The sequence below is a fragment of the Lutjanus erythropterus genome, chromosome 1 (genome assembly GCF_056507025.1).
Source record: "Lutjanus erythropterus isolate fLutEry1 chromosome 1, fLutEry1.hap2, whole genome shotgun sequence".
Classification (NCBI taxonomy): Eukaryota; Metazoa; Chordata; class Actinopteri; order Lutjaniformes; family Lutjanidae; genus Lutjanus; species Lutjanus erythropterus.
Genome location: NC_139317.1, coordinates 25,204,612 through 25,231,888, shown reverse-complemented (window position 1 = coordinate 25,231,888; position 27,277 = coordinate 25,204,612). Strand labels below are relative to the sequence as shown.

The following is a 27,277-nucleotide window of genomic DNA, read 5'->3' as shown; positions in this document are numbered from 1 at the left end:
ACTCTTAGATCCAACAATAGGCTAGACTTAAAAACATGCCACCAGTGCAGACTGACACTGGAAAAAGGAGTCCATCTTATTACAACGTCTTGGTTTTGGAATGAACTGCACACTAGATTCAATCTAACCTCCCTCATCTCTCCAACCAGGTTTAAACAAAAGCTACCAAAGTTTTTGACAAACACACTCTATGTTGATTTGATGCATGGACAGTAGTCTTTTTTTTTCTGTACTACTTATAACGTCCTGTCTTGTATTCTTATTGTACTGACATGCACTCAATGTATAACTTTTATCTCAACTGTTATTTTTTTTTTCACCTTGTTAAACAAAGATTAAACTCAACAATTAATTAAATAGACTGAACACTTCATTAAATAAAAAACGAACAAATAACTGGTAGATTACTCGCTTAAAGAAAACTACTGTAGTGACTTCCAAAGAAGGCAGGAGCATTTTAGATGGGATGTGTTTTAAGTTTCAGTACAACTTTTTTTCCCCACAGCGTTAAAGCTATAATATGTATCATTTCTGCTTTAAAATGTCATTGTTTCATAGAGAAATGCGGAATTCATTCAAGGGGCATTTTCTGCTTGCTGTTACTTGGAAGTTCCAGGAAAACACAGGGTATGTCGAAATATGTCAGAGAGTGAGTAAGGAAGTCGCAAAACCTTAAGGCAAATAAAACTTCAATATTACCTCATCCATGAAAATGCATTTTGCCTCAGGCATTTAAGATTTTCATTAGCTATGGGAGCTGTTTAAACAATCTCCATGATCCCATGCTACTTCACAACATCTTTTGTTATTGTTCTAATGTGAGAGAGACTCTCAGATGCAGAATTTATATATTGTGTATTTAAATAAATAAATAAATAAAATCTGCTCATGTAAAACTGCTATGTGTTAATATATGGGCAATTCAGCACAATCACCTTGTGTAGTTATTGGATTTCTGAAATGCAATGTCATCTTTTTATTTACTAAAAGTATTTGCAATGATTTCTTCTATAAATTGAATTACAAAGAGAGTAGACAGATTTCACAGCAAGATTAGTCTCTTTACTTCTGCCAGTGCTTTTCTTGCTATTTTCATATGTTCTATAAAAAAAAAAAAAAAAAAGAACATTTTATTTTGTGTAGTTTAACAATTCATTTTGGATTGATCAATAAAATGGTTCTAATGCAGTGTATCAGTTATATTGTTTTGCAGTGGTGACGGTTTAGGATTTAATTTCAGGTATATTGGCTCCAAAGTCCTTCCCCTCAACACAGAAGTCTCCAGCAGAGCAGCCAGGGATAAGACAATCTCTGCACTTCATTAACTTTCAAAGAAGAGCAGCTGAGATGAAGTGAGATCTGGGTCTGCTTAGTGAGAGAGAGAGAGAGAGAGAGAGGTCGCAGAGCGTGGAATAAAGGGAGGCTCTCTCACTGACAGCAACACGAGAACCAGAGGCGCTGCAGAGATGCACCACTCTGCTGCCGCTGATTATAAACGAAACATTCCTCTGTGGATGAGAAGCCTGGCCTCTTAATGGGTCCGTACCAAACAAGGGCCCTCATCCAACAGTTCTGACTGTGAACCGTGTTTGCGGCATTATCATTACTGCACTTCAAAGCTGCACCATCTCTAAAGGGACGTGCTACGCCAGCTCTACAGGGCTGCACAGTCCACTAGAGCCATCAGCTCTCTTTGGCTAAAGTAGGCCAGAGCCACAGTGCACACACAGAGGGGTGCGTTAAAGATTAATGAAGATATTGCACAAGTAACCCAGCTCTCAAAACATGTTTAAGCATAATCAAATATTTAGAGGTGGCAATCTATATGGCTGGTGTGTCTGAGCCACATGTTTGACTCAAGGACCCTGGAAAGGCCCTCAGGGAGTAAGATATCACGGGTGAAAGAAACGCTGATGCTGGTTCAATAGTTGGTCTCCATCCAGATTTGTGTGAGATGTGGATTACAAATCATATATGATTAAAAAGGGTGAATGGAGAGGGCAGAATCAGCAAAAATTGTATTAATATTGCAAAAAATGTTCTTAGTCTTGCTGTGGGTGTTTTCTTTTGTCAATAGGGGAAGTGTTTAATGTACAGACATGAGAAAGGCATTCATCATATTCATAATGATTAAGTAATGTTTGCTCCAAAGGCTGACTTTAAATTATCTGTTCAGCACATCTCCCCAATATATTAAATGGGCTGTACTTCCCTAGTTTATTGCTCTTTTTATGTTTACATTAGAATATCATAAAGCACATCTTCTTTCACATTCAGGGATTAAAAAATAGCAAATATTAGCTGACATAAATGAGCAATAACCTTCTCAATATTAATTAATTTTTGAAAGGCTATTTCCATTTTTCATGTGGGTGGATTTACTGACAACGGCTGCATTTTTTCCGAGGAGACCTTATTATTCATCTCGATGTGCTAGAAAAAAAACAGTCACAGTTTTTGTGACATTTCAAAAAGTTCACCTCATAATTTGCTACAAAGTAGGAAACAAAAGTAAATTGGTGAAGATTTAACCCTGATAGGGCTTTAGGAAGGTGTTGACGCAACTTGTTTCTGGCAGATAACTTGTGTTTGGTGGCAACGCAGCACAAAAAAGTGGAAGCACCTGTGTGGGATTGTACAGATCATGCAGAGAAGCTCCTTTCAGCAGTCAGCACGCAGCCTTCTCTCCCATCATCTCTAGGCCAATCATATTCTCTCTGAAGATTTTCCAACAAATTTCTTCAACCCTCCTATTTCCCTACAGTTAATTGCTTCACTTCTCCAGAGTCCAATTATGGACTCCATACCTTCAGCCTCTTATTTCTGGTGTTTTCCAATTCACAGTGGTTGTACCTTGCAAAGGAGCTTCAACTGAGAGATGGGTGTGAAATAATTTAGCCCTTATCAGGCGGCACAGATCCCTTTAGTTTAGTGCAGCCTCTAAATAGTGGTGTTGCGGTTTACACAATTAGATCTCCGTTGAAGTCTGACTGCGAGGAGGACAGTGTGAGACCTTCAACAACAATTACAGATTTTTGCTGGTGAGATGAAAAGTAACAACTTCATAACCAAGCAGGGAGAATGGAAATAAGATGACCAGTGTTTGTAAAATACTTGATGTGATTACTTGCAGTACCAACACTTAAAACAAGCTACCAACACTCCTCACACTCGCACTGTAATGTATCAAAGATAAATGATCGCTTTAAGTCAACAAAAAACATGTCTCCACCCAAACTATATACAAACCACTTTATGTGACTAAACTAATAGAAGAAACTTAAGTGCTGACAACATAGGTAAGTAAATGAACAAACTATAATTACTCGTGTCCATGGGGTGTGACTTCTGTAATCATGATCCACCAAATATTGTGCAAGTGTGACACAGATACACCTAAGAAAAACAAAAACTGACCACGAGTCAATAAGTCAAAGCCTCACAGTAAATATTTTAATCATATAATATAGCAGCTTGAGAGGACACACACGTCATACTGTGGAAATTAATGATGAAGCTGTTTGCTTGATGTCCACGTGACAGAGAAACACTACAATATTTTTCTCTTGCATGTAAATATTGTCTACAAGCAGGGCTTGACATAAACGTTTTCCTAAATGTCACTCAACTGTCCAAAATTCTACTTTCAACTATACAGACTGATTTTTTTAATCATTCTAAAATTGCACTAGACTTTGCCTGGGACTGACGGCATGTAAGAACACATTTATTCACAATAGTGTTGTCACAATACTAGAATTTCTGATTTTGAACCCACAGCAAAAAATTAAAGTCAACTTTGAGGGCATAAAAGTTTGAATTTTTATTTAAAGATAAATATAACACGTCTAAAACAAGCGATATAGCAGATGAGACAAATGACAATAAGACGACACCATTGTTGGTGACTGAGAGGAGGTGGGACTATACAGGCACTGCTGTTGTGTGTGTTAACTCACTATTTTGTGAGGAGAGAGAGCAAGAAAATGCAGCTGCACTGGAGTATCAATACTGCAAAAAACGAGTTTAATGGATACACTTTCTCTGAGCTAAAAATAGCACAAACATGAAACAAAACGTAACACTGCCTATTCATCAAAAAGTTAATAAGAATTTAAACATATACAGATGCAGCATTGATGAGTAACTAACATTTCATTTCTACATCATATGATGTTAAACCACACAGATGTTGAGTCATGTCATGACAGAAATTATTAAGGGCGGACAGCAGCCATTTACATTTAAATGTACGTCTTTTAATACATAACTTCATTAATGTATAATATTTTTTCAGCTGTTAAATTAACCATTTAGGTTCCCAATATGTAGTCAGGTTATCCAAATAACAACCATTTGGAAATTTGCATGGACGTTTTTGTAATGAAAAGTTTCTCTCCTGTCCCAGAATTGTCCCAGACGCCATATCTTGGTGTGCCAGGGGCTATTTCTATTGACCCCAGGACAACGGGACATCCTTTATTTCTTTATTTCAAGCGTTGTCTAAAAGTAACAAGCTAATTATGCCACATTATGTGAATATTAAGCCATTTGGTAAAAGATAGTGTAATTTCTGATAGTGCGAGGCCCTAAGGGGAGTTTCCATTTAAAGTAGCCTGTAAAAACAGACAGAAATTCCAACCAAATGTGGAAAGAAGAGATTAGAACTTCACTCCTCTGCCACATCTTTTGAACTACTGAAAAACTGGGCTAGATTAAAGTTGATTTTTTTTTTTTTTTTAAAGGGGCTGCCTTTAAGTGCAGTGCTGTGTCATGAATTACAGATAGAAGAGTGTCATTTCATGTACTTCATCAGAACTACAGATAATATCCATCTCTTTTGCTCCTTCTTTAATCTTGTGCTGAACAGAATATTAATCATCTTCATAAAAGGGTCTAACCACTTCTGAAAGGAGGGAAGAAATCAGCACATTAGATAGCAGAAATGGTCCCAGATCGTGCCATGGAGTACAGTAAGGGCACAGTACGCCAAACACAATCCTCTTTCAGATGCAATGAAGGCAGCTGACCTCCAAATAGAGCAGCCAGACGAAGCAACACAGACATTTTTATCCACCACCACATCAGCAACGGAAACCACTGTTCACAAGAAGGGAAGTAACATGCTTCTGAGAAACACTTTACTTTGAACTGAGCGAGGAATAGATGAGTTATTTATTTATCACCTATTTTTACGCATCTGGTTGTGCGTAATCAAAGCTAGTTTCTCAGGAAAATAAGACATTTATTTTTCCATCCTTGAACATAGTGCCCTCTTTTTTTTCTTAAATGAAGACCAGCAACTTGTATCATATTCCAGGAGAAGGAAGAAGGAAACAAAAAGACTTTATTGGAAATGGTGCTGTTGACACTTTTTATGCATTATTTCCTCATAACACAAGCTTTCCTCATTAGGGGAAACTTTTGCAGTGCTGTTCCAAAACATGAGTTGATCTGTGTCATTGTCTGTGAAGCTCTTGGATGCTTGTGCAAGTCCTTCTAATTACTGCGAAGCATGAGCATATGGGGTGCAGGTTAGCTAACGTGACCATAGAGCCACTTAGAGTGACACCTTTAAAAGCTCCCAACACTGGGGAAGGACAACCAAATACATTAATGTTTTTCCTACAAAACTCTGGAGCTAAACAAAAAAGATTTGGAAGAAGTGAGAGGGACAGATGAGAGATAAATACGATGGGCAGATGGGGCGAGGGAGCTTGAGTAAAGTTAGCATAAAGGTTGCTGACACTGGTCCAACTGAAGCTGAACAAGACAAAAAAAAATAAGGGCAATCATCAAAAATATGGCTGGGACTCAAGACAAATGTAGCCTGTCGTTGTACCAGACTACACATGATAAGCTCCAATTTGTTGATCTCACATCATTTTAAAATGTTTGGAAATGTGTTTGGATACATTTTTGTTATAATTGAGTCTTAATGTGGCAAAATTTCCATAATCAGGATTCCATGGTGATTTTTCTTCTCCAAGCCAAGGAAGATAATGTGTAGCAATGAGTCACGCACACTATGTTAATGATGCGCTTGTTGTTTTGCAAAGGTCATGGGTTACACAACTTATTTTTATGCAATAAATGCATCTTATTTAGTTATCTTCTTCTTGTGATCACTTTGTTTCAAGACTTGGACATTACAACACTGATATAAACTGCAGACTGCCTGCAGTACTATCTGATACATTAATGTGATCATCACTTTAATGTTGAATCTGGTACATGTGAGGCTCAGTGTAGTTTAATTTGTAATATTACATCATCATTTATTAGTTTATTTCTTTTTTATATTATATTATAAGTTACAAAATAAATGTAGTAAAGTAAAAACTACAATATTTTCCTCTAAAAAGTAGCAGAGTAGAAGTATCAAGTAGCTGAAGGTGAAAATACTCATGCACAGTTTTCAAGTACTTATTTTACTTAAGTAAAGCACTAGAGTAAATGTTCTTAGTTAGGTTCCCCAACAGTAAAAACTAAAAGTTATTCGCTAAAGTTAAAAGTCATTAGCCACATTACAGCTTTACTCCTGTGCAATGACAGCAATGTAATAAGTTATTTTTAAACAGTAAATTACACTGTAATAAGCCAGTTAATTGCTCTACAAAAAGTAGAGCAAGAAAGTTGTCAGGCAACATTACAAAGAGCAAGTTAGATGCTGAAACGGCGAGCCTCATCGCCAGTAAGGAAACTTTCATCAGCTGCATACAATATGGGAGAGATGGTGAACGCCTGAGGCCACAGACAGAAAGACGCGTTTCAAAACAGGAGTGACCTAAAAAATATAAAAAGAAACCTATTTATGCAGTCTCACCAGTCAAGCTTAACAGATCAAATAAAAGAGGTCTGTTTTTGTTGTAGCTGTGACCACAACTGATACATTTTTAAATGGAGCCTCAGATCTTGTGGCCGTTTGATCCGGTTCAGAGATTATACAATAATGATTCTTATTTAACTTGTGTCAGTCCTGCTTATCACATCATTTCTTAGTACTAATGGCAATCTCTTTAATCTCATATCACTATTTATTTAAATGCCAGTGTAATAAAGGTGCAATTGAACCAGATGTAGCACAAAATATTTAAGTTCCCCCCCTTGAAAAACTGCAGCGCAAGTCTGATGATGTGGGCAAGAAAAGGTCTTTAAAATGTAAAATAACCATCCGGAGATGCAAGTTGGCAGTTAATACCCATTTACCAGTGTGTGAGTCAGCCGTTTCTTAATTTTATTACTTTAACTTAGTTTTAATTATTCCCCTCGTTCTAAAATGGCCCTATAATCTAGAAGTGGAGTCAAAGTGAGAGGTGTAATCGATTTGCACACCACTTGGTCACAGCAACCTTTTACTTTTCAAGCGGATAGTCCACTCCATCACAGGTACATTAATATTAATATTCCTCACTGGCATCATCTATTGCATCTACTTTAACAATGAAGAAGAGATGAGGGAAAAAAGAGACAAATTTTAAAGCCATGTGACAACTAAGTAAGGGATAGTGCAAAGAGGGGGTGTAACTCAGCTGAGACAGTTGGTGCACTTAGAGTGCATCAGGGTTTTACATGATTTGCTGCTGTCAGACAACGTCGCCTTAAAGTTTCCTCACTGACAAACGACCAACCCCACTGTCACACTGGCTAGCTCGCCTTGATTGATTAGTAGTGACAGAACAGGGAATAGACTTCAAGTGACTTTTGGCCCCCGACACAGCAAACCAGCAGCATCCACAAAGATGGACAGATGCATCACATCAGCCTGTCGTCTGTGCTTCTAATCTTAAAAACATTATGGGAAAAACAAAGAAAATACACTAGGAAGCCATTTTCATGTCACAGCAGATCTGATTGAACAGTCAAAAACTTCTACCACGCACTAGCTCTGCCACTGCTACTCAGAAAATATGGACAAACCCCACTGAATGGTTGAAGAAGACTATTTCCCTAAGATGACCAGTCAGTGGGAAGGCTGGCACTGAATTAACACGCTGAATTAAACAAAAGCATCCCGAGGGCCGACAAGACACACTGTGAAAACTAAAGACAACAGGCAGCCACAGATAACAGCCCAGCAGCAGCCGGAGGACAACTGTTTGCATCATGTGGCAGAGCCTTTAGGCCACGGGGTAAGTAATGGGTCACGCTCAACAAGTTATCTTTTTATATTAAGAGATGAGTTTGCATCAGTTTGGGTTTGAGTTCGCTCAGAATGCACAGCAGAAGACACATCCACACTGGTACTGGGGTTTCCAGTGTTCACAGTTAATTAACATATCATCAACTTTACCAACCCATCATGCATGAAAAAATAGACGTAACATGTAGCCTGAACGTTACACTTGAGAGAGGCAAAAATAAACAGGAGCTCAGCAAAAGACAACTGTCCATTCATGAGCGCCATCAACTGACTCAAGAAAAACTCCTGTATCTAGGCCACATAGTATGTTGTACATTTGTTACAAGCTAAGACCACCATTTTCACTCCTCTGGCCTTCAGTGTAACATTCAATATCAATGAAAATAAAGAGGCACTTCCCAATAAAAATCGATTTGTCAAGCAACAGTTTTTAAGTAAAAATGTGAGGATTTACTGCTTTTCCTCATTTTAAAATTATAGTTACGTTCTTAGGCGATAATATTACCGTTACAAACTTTAATTATCATTAAAACCAAGTTTCATTGCCGCAATTTGAAAAACTCACGGTCAATACTGTCCAACATCAACCAAAGATATACCCTTGCAGGTGCAGGTGCGAGGGTAGCAACAATTTCTTTAATTATTTCAGTGTGTGTATCAGTACTTCTTAAACATTTTAGGCTAATTTTAACAATACTGAGATAATACTGATAACCATGAAAATTTTGGTCACTATAATCATGATTCTGTGTGTTGCAATTCTTCAAATCCAAGATTTGATTTTCTATTTTAATGTCACCATTCAATGTGATGTTTGATTCAATATTCAAATTCTTCTTTAAAAAGAAGTCTTCGCTCTCCAAATTGTGATAAAAATTTTCATGCTATTTCATGCCTTGTCTTTGGGATTTGGATGGTTGGTCAAACAAGAAAATTATATTTGAAGATGTCAGTGTGGGCTCCAAGAAACTGTGATGGACATTTATCACCATTTTCTGAATTCTGTATTTAAGGACTGAAAAAGTCATGTTGCATTAGAGAAAATAAGTATTTTATCATCAAAAAGCAAAATCATGTTTAAAAAAAACTATGATGTACTCAAGTACTGTGAGGTGCAATGTACAGTGCAACACCAGTACAATTTAAATTGTGTTGTTTTTAATTAGTGTTCACGAAAAAGTGCCTACACGCTGACCTTTGTGAGGTTTCATGTTTCATATGTCATGATTGAAGAGCCAAAAATCTGACATGTTTTGAATACAGGGAGTGTGGCTGCATTGAGCGAGAAGAATGAAAACAACCATCATCAGAGCTGTAAAACCTGCCCAGCTGCAGTCTTTGATCCTCCCCTCAAGCTCTTGTGCCTGATTCCAACACCTGCACACAGCAGCAGAGTCAGACGCAAAGCGACACGCACAGCCCCACAGCTCCGACTCGCCATGCCTGGCCACACATAGCTCACAAAGCAACTCTCATTTCCCCATCAGCTGTAGGCAAAAAATACAGACTTAACAGAATTGTTTGTTCCCAGCTCTAAAGTAATGGCCTCATTTTAATCAATGAGCAGCGATGTACTGGAATGCAGTCTGGGTGGTCATCACTTGTGGTTATACCTCACATTTCAAAGTTAATGAACAGAGAGAAAGCATGAATAACATGCTGAGGGCTTAACAGATGTGGCCGTTTCATGTAATTTTCTCTGAGGTTTATCATGGCCATGACATGTTGCTTTTTGCACTCGAAGCCTCCTGAAGCTAGTGTCTAAATCAGTCTCAAAATTAGAGCTGTAACTACGGCTTTGTATCAATACTGGAAATCTTTAAGGTATTGACCAAAAAAATCCAGTACCAAAACTTATCCAGGTCAAACAATACCCGCATTCGATCCACTTTGTACCCAGATCTAGAAAATAAGGACTATTTGTGTGGTTTTGCTCGCTGCCGATCACTGCAAGTGTTCTTAAACTTAATTTTCATTTTAATGTAATAGTGTGTATGTCAATTTCCAATGCCATTAACCAATCAGAAACAGGTTTGCATTTGCACTACAGTTTACACTGATGCATTTATTGATCAAACTGTTAGAAATAAACTAGAAACAGTAATTCAACTAATGACTAAAAGAATAATGAAAACTGATTCGTTCCTATGGTGATTTTGAGTTTTTTATTCAGATATAAGTGTAGAGAACAACTGGCTGGACTTCCGTGGCAGAGCAGAATACATCAATAAAATTGTTGCCATTTCATCATCTGTTGATCGGCTAATCAATTAATCAACTGACTGTTGCAGATTCAAACATAATTCCTGGGGTACAAAGATCAGTGCAGCAGAACCAGGTCATTCTCAATGACCACTTATCTAACCTGATGTACTTCATTCATTATTCTACTTTTCATTCTAGTACTAGAGGAGCGTCCTTAAATAGGGAAAAACTTGCACATATACAAAGTGTTTCTTCTCTTTGGAACTGAATAGGTATCTGTCTCATACATTTCTGTTTGATACTTCAAACTGACTTTTCCATTTGGTGCTAGCAGGTCAACATGTGCACATTTGGTCACAGATAATGACTGGATGCCTTAGCAGCACAAAAATGTGTCTATAGCTATTTCTACAGAACACTTAACAGGTCAGGTCAACCTTTTTTTGGCTTCATCTCCTTGGCGATGTGGTTGGTCTCAACTGGGTTATCTTAACCCACTTTTTCCTCCAACACAAAAATGTATGCCACACCAGGGATCTAACTTGTGAAGCAGGTTTAACAAGAAGAATACCTACGTATAGTAAACACCTGGAACATCTGTTTTTACTTGAGTCCATGTTTTAGATTTGAGAAAGCTCGAGGCTTTATTCAGCGTTTATCCAGCTATGTTTATTCATTAGACAGGCCCTGTTCATTTTTCCATTTAAATGCTGCGTCATGACTAACTCATCAAGCTAGCTCTGGTCAGACACAATAGTCAATTTTCACTCCCTCAAAATATCATAATTTGGTCTTAAGAAAGTTGCTGGGATCAGCCAAACCACACAGCCCCTTGTCTCCGGAATGTAGTTTTGTAAGTACATGGGTGTAATTGCTTTGTCTGGATTCCTCGCTGTCCATGGGCAATACATAGTTTAAGGATTTACTGTGTAGGATTACTCATTAGTCTGCATGCTGTGATTCACAGAACAAATAACATTCCTGGTCATGACCAGTAAGACCATATGGTGCAAAACAGAACACAGATCCCTGGAAAAATGGTGAGACCATAGAATGAAGCATCTGCATGAAGAGCTGCTAGTCGTTCATCCATTATTCTTTGTATTTCATTGGCTGAAAAAGTGCAAATGCACATTTAGCATGAAAACTATCCTCACATTCCTACATTATACCTACCTCATTCAGTGCAGTGTCACAACTACTGTAATTAAAGGTCTACAGGTATATTGTGAAATCCATAAATTACAGCTCCACTGTTTAAATGCATTTAATAAGCTGGGAGGAACAGATTATCCTAAAATGTTGCTTAACGTTAGCACTTATGTTTGAAGTAGCTGATCACTAATCATCAGTGAGAACAACGACAACATCTGTTGGGTTTTCCCCATCTATCTACAGAGATTAGGTCAACAGGACACACATTTAAAGAGTTCACAATTGAAAGAAGGAAGGTTAAGTACAAAGTAAGTACATCCAACACCAAAAAAGACATTCATTCCTCAAAATGTGCTGGTAAAAAGCCAAAAAAGCACTTTTGCTACATGATTGACATTACCTGCACCTCTCCTATCAGGATAAGTGACTGTTGAACACTTAGACGCAATAAGATTTGGGTTATGAAGAGTGCACAAGACAAACAAGACTATATGGCTACCACAGATTAAAAATGTCCTTCTGAGGACGAACATGATATAAAAAGGTCTTTTTTCATGAGAGGACGGGATGATGTTAAAGGATAACTTAGCTAATTAGTTTGCACTGAGGTCAAATAGGAAGTCATAAAAGAGAAAGACGTCATTGAAGTACACAGGAAATGTTTTTTTCCACACATGGCCTACATCTACTGCGTCTAACAGTTTTGTTTTGTTTCTTTTTTTTAAGAGATGGCCATTCTGAAGTAAAAATTCTTGTTTTCACAATAAATTGGGGACATAGTTCTTACATTGCTATATCTAACACTCAATGTTTTGTCCAGTATTGACTCAACTGCTTAATATGTGCCTCTTCTTGACTGTCAACACTAAATGTACTGCATAATGTTGATGAAAATCAAAAAGTTATTAATCACTTGTCTAGCCTTTGGATTCAGTAAGCTTCAGGTCTGTTCCAGTTTTAGACTGTAGACTTAGACTATTGTTATAACCGGTTCACCAACAAGCAAACAACACGGATGGAAAAAGAAATCTTGTGTTGCAACATGTATGTTTGATCAGTGCATCAGTACAAAAACATGATACTTCCTGCAACACCGCAGTCACGAAACACTGTATATGCATCTGAACAAGCTGTCAAAGATCCTTTTTATGACAGTGAAGCACTGACAAGGTGTTTTGTAGCTGGGGGCCACATCACAAACACACATACACACTCACAAATGCACACACACACACCAGGCTAAATATTAGTTTTCCAACTGACTAATCACAGAAATAAGACCTGTAATTATTATAACACTTTTTAAAGATTACAGTGTGATCTTGCACTGCACTATGCTCTCTGACAGCAGAGCCAATGGGATGGAATGAACTTGAAGAATCATAAATAACTCAAGAATCATAAATGATGACAGAAATTGACAAGTCAGATATTAGACACACTGCAAGGGCATAATGTGTACAACAGCAGCAAGCTCACAACCTCTTATGCAACCTCTCAGGATGCGGAAGAGTCGCATATTCGCAATGTCAAAATACATGTGGTTTTAACAACTCTTACTCATTGTAACATTATTCCACTGCACATACAGAAGAAAAACAGGCTATAACTTACATGTCCGTGGTTGATGAACCCATGCTTGCTGGCGATCTGATCGGCTTGCTCTGGACCTCCAGGTATGTGGACAGCCCATGTGTTGGTGTAGACCTTCTGACCCAGCACTGGTCCCAGCCCAGACACCAACAAGACCAACAGAGGCCCGAGTAACAACTCCAGCACCCTGAGCCTGTGGCCTACAGAGGGAGATGGAGGGCCAGAAGGGGCCATGGGTTTCTCCTAGTGCAGCACACTCTCTGAGCACGGCGCCTCTCCGACAGGCCGGGGCTGCTCGCGGTGCATGCAGGTGCACAGAGAGAGACAAAGAAGGGGACAGTCACAGCTCACCTGGTGAGACACAAAAAGAAAAGAAGAAAACAGCAAGTTTATTTTATACATCTGAAACATATTTTCATGACATCATGTTACCTGAGGTTTGTACTGCCCGAATTAACAAAGCAAAATCTTCCACTTTGGAGATGTGGTCACATGCAGCAGCGCAAATAAAGAACAAGCTCCTGAGGTCAGGAACAAAGGAACACTTTCTCAGCTATTAAAGGTTGAGCAGTCTATGTAAGATCCCAGGTGGGTTGTTTTGGGGGCTATTAAGACAGATACTGCAATGAGGAGGTACAACGACTGATGAGGAAGGGACTGGGCAATATGGCTTATAAATAATGTCAATATTTTTAGGCTATCCATGATAAATTACATACATTCTTCTACATCTTTTAGAATATGATGATTCGCTGTAAATTACACTACCCAAGAAGTTGAAATAACCTATTTATAGTATAACATTTGTAATATTGATCCAAACCATTATACAACAGTACCTCCACGATTTTGAAGTCTTTTTTTGGGACTGTTGCAGCCTAAACTGCCCGCTTTCACAGCAGCTTTTCTAAAAGATTGTGATGCAAGTAATGATGTTTTGGGGTGTTTTTTTAAATTATATTGTGGGAGCTAGTGAAAATTGCAAAGAAAAAAATAAGTTGACAGTTTTTTTTTCTCTTGTTGAAGAATTAATCAAAAATCAAAGACAACTTGCTAAAGAGAGAATAAAAGAAAGACATTAATGACGTGAATCTGCCTTAATTGCTGTGATCGCAACTTCCTGTAGGGACTGATGTATAAACCATGTAAAACACTGACAGTAGGGCTGGAGTATATGGACAAAAATAAAATATCACACTTTATTTTCAACCAAAGACTTTATTGTGTCAATATTGTAGAGGTGACTACTGGTCACAAAATATTAACACAATGAGATTTTTGGTAAATAATAACCAGTAATGTAGATAAAATGACTTGCTTGTTAAAGGTAAATAAATAAAAACTTAAGAAAATTGCATCACTTTACTGTAATAAAACCATTAAAGCCAGGAATGACAACATTTATACCATATTCAGATATAGCCTAACAATACACAAAATCTAATACAATATCTAGTCTAATATCAAGATATCAATGTATATCAATATATTACCAAACCCTTATTTCTATCTGTCACTTTTGCACTATTTGCAAATACCAATTTGCTGACAAAAAAAAGTTCACATATGTGCAAAGTTGGGAAAGCCTGATGATGATTTCACTGATGGAGCATTCCTTGTGATCTAACATGACCTGTAACTGTAACAGAAAAATAGACTGTATGCACTCGACATGTCAAGATCCCCAAATAAACTATTCACAGAAACAAAAATCACTTCCCTTAACAGCTGCTTCAAAATTTGGCAGAATAAGGAACAAAAACAGGAACAGCAGAATAAATGTGATGTGTAAGAACACACTTTGAACTTTGAACACAAAACACAAAATATATACTAATGCATTTTGTTCATGGAGCAGGCATACGGCAATTTGGAGCACACATACAACAGCCCAACTAAGTAGAGGCGGTTGATAATCCCGCAAGCAAGCAGGACGACAAGGCCAGACCCGCTGTTGTGGCAAGACACACAGCAACACATTTAGGCGTTTTACAATCCCACGGGAGGATACGGTAGATTGTGAAAGGAAAATGCTTAGGTAGACTTGTTTGGCAGCAGAGGTGGAGGAGTGTGGTTGGAAAGCTAGACTACGCCCTGGATGCTGAGAGATCACTGCAGAGTCTCACTCACTATGAGGTGGAGTTTAAATGCTTGAGGCAGCAGTGGCAGCCGCTGAACCAGCTGCGGCCGAGGAGTGAACATACACACGTAAAGTGTCGGAGAAAAATGTTTCACTACACTACATATATTTCAAATATACTGGCTTGACTGTGGGTATTTCTTTATATTATGCTGACTGATAAGTTATCACCAGGCCATAAGAAAACACAAACATCTAAAACACAATCTTATGAATAGAACAAAGCAATACATCATATGATAGTATAGCTACAGCAGCCACCGAGATCTCAGCTCATGGCGTAATTGTTTGCTGATACAGTTTTGCTGCTAAACTGTTGTTTTCGAGCCAGACGTGTCAGCTGGGCCTTTAGTCTCTTGAGACCATTATCCAAAGTGCTAACTCTATTGTGACTCTGAGTTGACTGGACTGCAATGAATACAGTGCTGCTATTCTGTGTTTCCTACTGTTTGCAGTCACATTTTTTCACTCTGGGGCTATATTACACAAAGCTCCTCACTTGCAGATCTTATCTTAATTGTTTCGTAACCATGGCAATCAGGGTTAGGACTTGAGTTAGGAATAAGCAAAGCCACGGGAAAAGTGCATTACACATAGATATGTCTTGATACAGGTCCAAAGCAATATCTGAATTTGGATATCAATACTGATACTATACCAATACCAGCGCTCTTATTTTCTTGATATTTATGATTACTTACAATTATTACTATTAGCCGTAATAGTAGTGAGATTACATGAGGCTGAAACTGGCCCTCAGTCTGGAAAAGTTGTGTAGTTTGTGTAATGTAACTTGTGCAATGGTGTCCTTTAAACCATTGTTGGGTGTTGTAGGATTCTGGCTTGTGGCATTCACATAATAAGCTGAGAGACGGCTCTCATTTAGATAATTTCCCATGATGCATCGCTGAGAGTTTAAGTTTGCAATTTTAAAATATTAAAAATCATTATGATGTGTGACATTTGTTGTGGTTTGTGCAAAACACAGATCAGGGCATCTCTGCATCACTTGAGTCTTCATCAAAGATTGCAATTTATCTCATCCATGGCCATATTGTGTTTCGATTGTGTAGTCCTTCTAAGTGACGGACATAAAAGTTGATATGTGATGTCTAGGACTCCTTGAGTTACGATTTGCTTCTGTAATACCAAATTAGGAAAAATCAATCTTGGACTCACCCTATCTTTACTTAAAGCTTAAGACAGGATGTTTCTGAAATATGGCCCATTTGAAGTCTCCTATGGGACAGGCAATCTCAGCTTTTTGCAGGTGTTACAGTCTTCTCTAATCGCCCCCTCTCCTGCATTACCCATCCAATGAACAAAATACACAAACTGAAGTCACTGTGCCATTACGCCAAACAGCAAATGAGCAAACGAGCTCCTCAAACTCTCCCTGGATAGTTTGTTATGAAGCAAGAATGATATGTTTGATGATGTGAGGTAGCTGGACATTCTGCTGTGCACTCAAATAGTCATTTAATATACCATTAGCCAGGCTTTCACACTAAAAATACTCCACAAATCCAATTAACTTCAGTACCAATTTGAGCCACCGGATAAACCACCTCATATTAAAATGAACATGAATTATTTTCAAACAAATGTAAATATATTACAATACTTTTAAATATAATTTTAAATGTTTAATTCAATAGATTTAGTGTTTTGTCTATTTTTCTTATCTAGACTGTGTCTGTGTTGCCAACTTAACAGCTGCCTATACAGCTCAGTCTCACCAAATATGTCTACAACTGAAGGAATTTGGGGGTACTTGTTACATTGATTTCAGGAAAATACTTTTAGGTACAGATAATTCTTGTCACTTACTGCCAGCTGGCATCTATCCACTGTTTAGTAACCCTCAATGGACACTGTTGATGCACCCAGCCTGTGTCTCTTAGCATTTCATCACAACCAACACCTTTAGTGTGTTGTCACATCAGTTTCTTTACCTAGTAAATCAACTTTGATCATGTGGCCACTTTATTAAGTACGTTTACAATGTAATGCAATTCAATACAACAGCCCTGCCTTAATTTTTCTCTTTAAAAAGCTTATAAAGTTCAGTTGTGGGTGACATTGGCAGAAAGGTATAATTATAATTTATTATTTGGGTCATAGTTAGTGTTAGTGTTACTGTTGCTCTGGACTATATTATATGGGTGGTTAATTCTGCAGGCACATTATGAGTGGGCTAAATTAATTCGCCTAGATGTCGACACATAGACTAATAAATTCTCATACCTTTTCAAAGGAACATCTGTTTTATTCTCATTAAAATTTGATGTTCTGCTGTCTAAATTAGGTACTTTCCCATATGTGCAACTTCAGATACGTGTTTGGTTTGTTTGAGTAGGGTTACTCTACTCTGTATTTACATTTAAATAATGGCAAACATGGATTTAAAAAAAAACTACATTTTTCCACACTGAGCTTTGATAAAATGTTTACTAATTAAAGTATACTGAAAAGGCTAGTTTTATCGTAGATCTTCATCTGGCATTCATTAATATGGTTAAAATGGTCGTAACAGAAGTACTCTTGTTGCTGTAAAAATCCCTTTGGACAATAATTTTCCCATCTGGCTGTTAAATCAGAAGTTTAAGGAACTCCCTCGATAATACCACTTCCGCTTTGGCATACATTGTTAAAACAAACAGACAACACACAAAACAGATGGATTATGTTGTTGATACATTTAACTCACCTATACAGGTTTAGTGATATTGCAGACATCCCTCAAATATCTCAGACCGGAAATTTAAAGGGATAGTTAAAATTATTTGATGTGTGTTTGTATGAGGTACTCAACAGTCAGGGTATTAACTACAGTAGATGCCGGTTTGCACTCATCCAGTAAGCAGAGAGGGGCACCAGCATGGGAGATACTAAAGGTATTTTGTCACAGAAAAGTAAAAAAAAAAAAAACAATATTAGTTTAAGTGTACAGTACACTATACTAAGAATCTCTCTCTCCAAACCAACCAAACCCTATAGGTAAAATCAGTCACTTTACATCACAGAACACTGGATTTCCTGGTCCACTGTTGCTGTCCTCTGTTAGTTTGTGTTATTATGTGATTTTAACGTTTTAAAATGACAGTTTGAATTCGCCAAAATCTCACAATAACACAAACAACAAAAATAACTATCAACCATCAATGCTGTGTTCTGCGAGGTAAACTGACCAATTCCACCTGTGGAGTTTGGTTAGTTTGGAAAGAGCGATATTTAGTTTGTATAACAACAATTTACCATCAGAAAAGACAGTCTGATGGCAAAGCAGTAAACATATTCAAAATATAGCATGCTTATTGCTTTTAGATGACTAAAATAACTACTGTAGGTAATACTTCAAATAATCAGAACAATCCTTTTGAGACTGCTGAAAATCACTGGTGTACTTTAACAGAAATGTCTAAAGGGTTAAGATAGACTTGGGTCAGCGTGATAATAACAAGCTGCTAATCCATGTCAGGTATTTCAACAGTAGATGTTCATTTCATAAATAAATACCTGGATAGCAGCTGACTTCATGACAGAGACATCTATATATAAAACAAGCATGTATACTAAACCATGCAGAACAAATCAGCTGCCACAAGTGTCTCTCAAAGTTGAACTGGTTTTAAATGTGCCTGCCAACCTGCAGTGACACCCAAATCCCACTGCCGCCCTTTTAATTCTTCCTTCCTGCTCAGTTAAGCCTGTTTTATAAACACATAAAAATCAGCCAAAATTAAGTAGCGTGGATCCACACCCAGAATTAATTGCGTTAGCTTTTTGTATCTCGGTTCCCACTGAAATTGAAGACAAACAAATTACTTTCCATCTGAATTTCATTTTAAAAGGCTCAAAAGTGACCCCTGGCTATTCAAGACAGTATCTGCCAAAAGTATTCATCAAATTTAAATACTAAAATGCTGTGCACAATGAAAATAAGCAAACAAGAAAGATAGGGAAGACAAGAGATGGATAAATCTGTTGCCAGAACTCACTCAACTTTGTCCTCTTGTCCTTTGATGCAACAAGTAAATGGAGTGTGAATGTTTCCAAACCACTGTTTGATTTCCAGGCACACACTGACTTTTAAGTACAGACGCCTATGACCTCATCTGGGTCCTCAACCACTCAATTTCGTTAACGTCAGTGTGAAACCCACACGCCATGACAAAACAATTGCCCGACTACTTTACTGTTCGCAAGAGACAAAGGAGAAGCCGACCGTTGCGCTGTGAGTGGTCTTTAGTGCTACCACAGTAAATGATACCATATGTCAGACTGTGATAACAGAGGTTATAATAGAAAAAACTACACCAAATTATAATTAGCCAAGAATCATTAAACCCAAAGGATAATACCAGCCTCATTACCGAACTCATCAGGACGTTTTAAAAAGGAAACAATTTACACCTCATCAGTTTATTATTTACATTTTAATGAGATAAAGTGAACTCAAATGCTTTCAGTCCATATAAGGCTTTTGCCCACGCTCAAATATCTTGTTATTACTGCAGGTTCTCACATTGTGACACACAGGAATCAATATTTCATTGCAGGATCAGTCAGTGAGGCCACAGAGTGATTGGGAAATGCGCTGTGGGTGTGTGGCAATAATGATATTGATAGCATTAGGCTAATTCATGAACATGCCATAAACACTTAAAATCACACTGTATTTGCTGCCAAATCCAAGACTTTTTTCCTTTGTGTTTGCAGAAGCAGAAATCAGCACAGCAGATCGCTGAAGCTATCGCTTCACCGGGCCTCTACTTTATAAAATACAGTCTTTAGTGTAATTACCAGCACTAATCTAGCATTAAGACCATTATTATCACAAAAAGTACGCTTTAATTTTTTTCATTGTTTGGTCTTTCAGTTTCTCAATTAGGTTTTCCACGTGTGCCTTGTTTATCCACACATAAGGTTGCAGTATCTGAATGTAAATTTAAATAAATCTGCAAATCTGCATCACAGCAAAGGCAATTTCTAATAAGTAGAGATAAGTGTCTTAAAGCACATGTTTTGAATCTTAACCATGTTGGCCGGTTATTATTCCCAAACACTGTACATGTATAAAAAGTAGGTGTGAGAATTGGAATTACAAAAGGAGCATATCAGCAAAAGAGTGTGGGACTACAGATCTGGATTGTGTCCTTGTTGTGAACAGTATTTCAGACATTAAGATTGTATTTGTAATCTAATATTTTCAAAAACACTGTTATCATGCAAGACACAGCATTTAGGCAAACAAGACCACAACACTGAGAACCTGTCATAGACATCACACATTTCCATCCTGGTAAAGAAACCTCAGAAATTGCCTTGAAGGAAAGTCAAGAAAGCAAAGTTCTTGTGCCGAGTCCTTGTTAAGGGAGAAAAATTTAACAATTCCTGTCCAAAAATGAGTGCTGCAGTACAAATAGGGAGTTAGAGACATAGCGTGTACATTAATTAGGTTAAAATCCTATTTAATATAGAGTCTATGGTTGAAGTGAGTCGTTTTGCCCTGCTCCCTCCTCCCCAGACCTGAGGAAGCTCAGACAGGTTGCAGTGACACTGCAGGAACAGTGCAAAATTATACTTTGACAATGACAAGCAACGATGAATCCTACATTATAAGTTGATATTTTTTTTATAACTGTTAATTAAAGTTAATTGTCCATCAATGTAAAGCTAAGCCACTTATCCTTAAAACAAAAGCCCACTGCTGCGAAAATACACACTCTGGAGTTGAAGTCCTTTGACTGCCTGTCTTATTACCTGCCAGACTCCATTAATATATTGCCCAATTTAACCGTTATAAACATCTATTCCTGCTAGAACATGATTAATGATTTCTTATGGCTCATAAACAGACGCTAACTCATTTGGCAAACATTTGGCATTAACTTGAACTCTAATAAACATGAAACAGGCAAATAATAACACAAGTTCCAGAGTGGAATAGATATTTCAGAGGAGGACACTGTGGCTGTAGTGTTGAAGTACTTGTGCAGAGCCCAGAGGATACCAGAGAATAGACAGCACCCACTCCAGCCACAGTCTACATCTTGCCAGATGGCAGCAGGTTGAACAGACTCATCCTTTGCCCTCAACCATAAAAAAAAAAGTTTCATTATAACTTAAGTTTGCCATTTATATGTTTTTTATTCTGCGAGTAGCTGAAAGGGACTATAACTATCATTTCATTATACAATCATGTGTTGTAGAATGATAAATACATGAATCTTTTATAAACACATTTCTCATTTGCACAATTCTCTTTGTCCATGTTAAAGAAAGTATTTAGATGACACAAATCTGTCACTACAAGCTGATTAACACACAGAAAACAGGAGACATTACATTTAAATATTTTTACCTTTATGGAGATTGCTTTTGAATTAGATTCAATGTGTTATTCACTAAAATATTTTTTAAAACAGTGACATTGTGAGAGCTTGGCGACTTCTGTTAAGTTCCACAGGTGCTCAAAGAGGCAAAAAACCTGTTAGAAATGTACACCTCTGGAGAGTTATGAGCCATACAAATCCAGATCCTTGAACAACTGTGAGTATAAAAGCCTTTCTTTAGGATATTGAAAAGAAGAAAAACACATGTTTTGGCTAACACCTCCTCTGCCACTGTGTTTGCCCTCCTGGATGAAGGCTTTTAATAAGAGGAGTGGAGTGGAGCAATTTTCACTTCTCTCTGATGGTGTAGGGTTTCACTGTTTTGCTTTTCTGTATCCTTGCTACTTAGTTTCACTGTTTTAAAAATAGGTAAACATGACCAAACAGAAAATCACAGCTGTGGAATAGGGTATAGACGCAACTGCAGTTGTTCACAAGGTACTGAGTGCATTTTGCTATCATCTTTGCAAGAAAAAAAATTTTACTGTAAAAGCCATTTGAGGTTTAATGGATTCACTTCCAGTTAGCCCAATTAGAGTGCTTGCAAACAATGACAGACGGTGTTGCCTATTCTTATTTTACATTCTACATAGATTTTAATTTTGTGGCAGGCAAAAAAAAAAAAAAATTGTGCTGGTCGGTAGAAATTTTCAGTGATCTGTTACAGTGTCGGGTTAGGAAAAACTCACATTTTATGCATATAGTAATGTGTTCTTTATACTATTACAGATCTCCTAAAATTAAATCTAAAAAAGTAATATATTACCTTTCTTACAGTATCACAATATAGTGAATCATAACCCCTGTTATCGCCAGATTTTTGCCAATGCACAGTTCTAAGTGCATGATTACAAGTACAAGATTAGGATGTTTGTATAATAATGGCAGTGGTCACTCATCTTCAAGAACAAAAACATCTTATATGCGTAAGCAGCCTGCCTGAGACACACCTAATCTCATATAAAGTGCATGGTGTGCTTGATTGTTTTCATCTGGTACATGTAACTGCATGCAAGGGACTTGACAACCTTGTTTAGCCCTAATGATCAGCGGCTCGATACTGCCTCACTGGAGAAGTAAAATCACAGTTTATACTGGAAACAGAAACAACAGAAGGAAGGAGGCCTGTTCCCATAATGAACTACCCTTATTTTTCTGCAACATCTACTGTGACACTAAAGAGATACAGCTTGGACTCAGTTAAACTTGAACTGAAATTAATATAGCAACACAGATATATTAGTCGGCCAATATCACAACACGGCTGTTAGCCTGTCACAGCTATTTCAGTCTGTATCTGAATCAGCATATATGTTGTCTACTCTTCACTCATGTGGAAGTGGCTCAGGTGTACAATGAAACACAGTGATATGTAAGAAGTGCAAGAAGACTAACATCAAAAAGGGTCAATACGGCAGAGACTAATTTCAGAAGCACCTGCTTGAGTACAAGGACAACCAAAAATTCCACAAGGAGAGCTGAACAGCTACTGTGAGTCCTAAACCAAACACATTTTTTCAGTATTTCAGTCATACCTTCAAGAAGATTGTTATCACAGTATATCCTGAAATAGTGTGATCAGTAATCCATGACTAACACATATGGCATTTGTCAATTGAAAGGATCATTTTTCAAGAAAGTCACAATTTGTCCTAAATCTGACTGTGAAGATGTGTAACTAGAAAGACAGCCCCATTTATTTGTATGTTAATGTACCAGGATGTAGTCACACGTGCAACAGGTTTCATTCATTTCCCAGCTGATAAAAGGACCAGGGATCGCGGAATAAAACACATAAGGTAAGATATGGTTACCAGGGACAGAGATGTTGGTGCTGGTGATGTAGTTCACGGAGTGGTTTCACAAAAAATAACTAAATCTACTTTAAATTGTGACATTCTTATAAAATTCATCATTTAAATTCACAAATGTACTTGTGATTCAAGGCCAAATTCAATCAGGAACAAAAAATAAAAAATATTTATCTCTCACCATTGCCTGCCATTCATATTTTTTCCCCAAGTAAGGTCTCACCTGGCACACCGGAAGGTGAGGGACTTCACCTCACCATGTTCAAGAGAAGGCAAACATAGCTACTTTCCATATACCGAAAACGCAGCAACTCACAGCAAAACTATTTAATTGGATGAACAGCGTTACATGTAAGAGGAAAAGTACGTGTTTTTGATTTTGTGATGAACGATCCCTTTAACGACCTGCAGAAAACCTGAAAATTAATCCTCCCAAAAGATGCTCAGCAGAAAGTTAGTCATTGACTATGTGCAGCAGTAAATTGCAGACCTCAGGAGGTCAGTCCAGGCAATACAAACATCAGCTGTGTTAGCAGCTCTGCATTGATTACTTCTGATTTCAAAGGTCACTCCTAAAGGAACCTGAGTGTCACAGCCTTTATAAACGATGCTTATAACATTACGAGTACATTAAAAGTTGCCTTATAAACTGCATGTAAACAAACAGCAACACGTAGTGTTTGTAAAGCAGAGATTAACAACAGAAAGAGTCGAGGAAGGAGGAAAACTTCTCTCGCTCAGGCCTGCAGCACCACCAAACACTTTAATGTTCCTGAGCCAAAGTTAAGAGGTTTAAATATCTCAGCTGACGGGACTCACCTCGCGCGTTCAGTCTGTGACAACAACACGCAGTTAGTTAGTCATAACGTGAGCAGGCTGGAGCTGATCCGATGATGACTCCTCCGCTTGACAAATATGTCTGAAACTGTACCGACGCCGCGGTAGGCTGACCTGCCTGCTCCTCCGTCTCTCACAGGTGCCTCCCCCTTTTTCTCCCTCTCTCATCCACCCCTGACGAACATTTCCGACCTCACATTTTACTACCGAGCGCTGCTGGATCACGAACACAATTTTTTCGCCACAGAAACCGGACGCGGCGCAGTCGACGTCACCTCGGCATGTGTGTGTGTGTGTGAGAGAGAGAGAGAGATCCCCCTCAGCCAGCTCCTAACCGACACACACAAACTGACAGCAATAAGACAACACGCCGTCCTGTCCGGTCCCGTCCCGGGGTCCTGGTGCTACTAGAGTCGAGAACACGGTAAACTCACCGACCACGCAGCCCAAACAAGTGAAAAATAGCAGCCAGGGCAGACGGGAAACTTACAATCCCCTCAACTTACCAGCTTCTGTTTACATCCTGCTCCACCCAGCTGCTTGTCGTCTTTCAGCGCGGTGTTAGAAGCGACCACAGCACGGTGAAGCGGCTGAAAAATTGATAACAGAGAATTGCTGGTTATAAATAGTCATGATACCCCTCTGGTGTACCGCTGAGTGGTCCGTACAAGCCCCAGGAAATACGTCACGGCCGTGGACAAAGTGAGAGACGTTAGAGCAACACCTACTTACCGCCCAGCAGCGCTGCGACACCCCCACCTGCTGGTCACGAGCTGCATTACAACGTTCACCCCGATGAGAACCGGCAGCTGCCTGACAAGATTTTTCTTCTCAGATGGGGCGATGGGGGGGGGGGATTCAAGGTAGAATTTGTCCGAGCTGTTCATAAACGCACCAAAACACTGTTGTGTCTCATGTCCAGGACGTCAAATACAGACGTGTTGGACTCGTAAACCGTCCTGAGCACAAAGAGAAAATAATAAAATACAGGCAGATACACACACCACTGTACACTTCTAGTGGGTCATAAGTGATGATTGAAAGGGATTATGTTTCTAGACAGATTTTTGGAAAATGGTGCACATAATGCCTTTAACTAAAAGATTTAAGAGTCCAGTAGAATGCTGCACAACAAGAAACATCTTGACAGGAAATGTTATTGCTTGTACAGACACAATAAATGAACATCTTTCTTAGGGCCAGATTAAAGGGACAAGGGAGTGGTGTTTATCAGGGCGTTAAATATAGATAGTGTTGGCAGTGTGGTTGTATGGGGCCCATGAGGTGGCCAGCAATGTTCGAGCAGAGAGAGCTGTGTGAATGATTCTGTTTGCCGCCTCAGGAATGTGCCTCTGTTCAAAGAAGAACTCACATCAGCTTAAAAATGGTGCCATTTGCTGCATATACACTCAAAAAGGCAAACTGTTTTCTGTCATAGTTTTCTCCTTTTTTGGTAAAATAAAATATATATAAACTGTAAAAACTCTTCAATTAAATTAATTCTTCTTTATTTTCTTTGGTATTTTTGTTATAACATGTACAATGATGATTGCTGGGTAATATGTGTGTTGATGTCATCCAATTTCAAGTCTAGCATCACAGCGTAGAAGTAAGCAAGTATCTACTGATGGACAAGAGGTTACAGCTTAGCCAAGGATGGCAATAATGTTTGCGTCCTGTACTGAAACAAGCACAAGCCTCTCATCCATGAGAAGATGCACACTTCTTTCTGCACAGTGATATGGTTTGGTGGGTGTAGTTCAGCGCCAAGTGCCATCTGGTTCCTTTCTGTTGGAGAGAAGGCAGACATCTCTACAGCCGATATCTCCAAAACTCTGCAGCTCACACCAAGATAACCTAGATGGATAAATAACACTACAAGTAAGAGAAAAAAATATGTATTTTTGATTTTGGGGTGAACTGTCTCTGTAACCTGATTTTGGCCCCCTGGGCAAAAATTCAGTTTTGGGGACCTTTTGACCTCCAGACATTCCTCCTGCCCACTGTACGGTGTGTTTTCACTAAGCACAATGCAGACTATACATGGCAGCTTCATTATTTCCCCTGACCAACCAGCAGCCCACTCCTGACACTGCTATAATAATACTATCTCACCAGATTTCTGTGAGTTAGACAATTAATGATAATTTTATGATTAAACCCAACTGTAAGTAGAAATACGCACCATGTGGGCATCCCTGCTGGCCACTAGATTCAGATTTATTGCTCCAGGGGGAGATTTGTTTTCACAGCCAGTGCAACACAGAAACATGCAGATATTAACATATCATACATAAAATGTATGCATTAATGCCCCCTTCAGTATCACAGCTCACAAAAGGGTTTGTAAGGCAGTTTGTTCAGGGCTGTATGGCAGAAGAGATAAAACTCCTGCTGAAGTGAGCTCCTCTTGTATCTTTAAGTCTATTATCTCCAGCCAGATGGTGTTGATTCACATGAAATGCAATGTTCCTGGTTTGCATTCATTCCCATTCTCTGTCATGTTTCTCTTCACTTCTCTATCTAATAAGGGCATAAATGGAAAAAAAATAAAGAAATATGCACCATGTGAGCACAACAGCTGCTAATACATACATATATATATATATATATATATATATATATATATATATATATATATATATATATATATATATATATATACATAAAACTATTATTAAAACTATGTTTTCAGACAGGGCCACAAAATTAACACTACACACTCACCTTCATTGATATTGTAATGTGCAGTGAATCAAATTATCAAAAAACTATTGACAGGCAGTAAACCTGGAGCCCTTGGGGTTGTGGGAGTGTGGTGCTCCTGGGCAACTGCTAACTTTATCTGGTTATCTGGTTATCTGGTATAACAGTTTTCTATCTGCATTGAATTTGACATGTACACGATTTTTTAGCTCCATAAAGTCACAAATTTTCACTATGTAAGATACCAGTTCAGTAATACCATTGCACAGGCTGACTGTAATTATTGCAT

The 27,277-nt window shown here is 38.2% G+C and overlaps 1 protein-coding gene across 3 annotated transcripts in view; it reads right to left on the bottom strand.

Annotated features, from left to right (window-relative positions):
- furina (furin (paired basic amino acid cleaving enzyme) a) overlaps nucleotides 1–24,963 on the bottom strand; it is a 108,561-nt gene extending 83,598 nt beyond the window's left edge. Inside the window, exons 1-2 of one of the 3 annotated variants that reach the window (XM_084718217.1) lie at nucleotides 24,789–24,963; nucleotides 13,118–13,447 (exon numbers count right to left, since the gene is read on the bottom strand). In XM_084718217.1, the coding sequence (XP_084574343.1) occupies nucleotides 13,118–13,330 (213 nt within the window). In that variant the 5' untranslated portion in view covers nucleotides 13,331–13,447; nucleotides 24,789–24,963. Of the gene's footprint in view, nucleotides 1–13,117; nucleotides 13,448–19,237; nucleotides 19,331–24,264; nucleotides 24,672–24,788 lie in introns of those variants that run through there. The other 2 variants (XM_084718218.1, XM_084718219.1) reach the window with 2 other exon arrangements.
- Nucleotides 24,964–27,277: the final 2,314 nt, after the last annotated feature.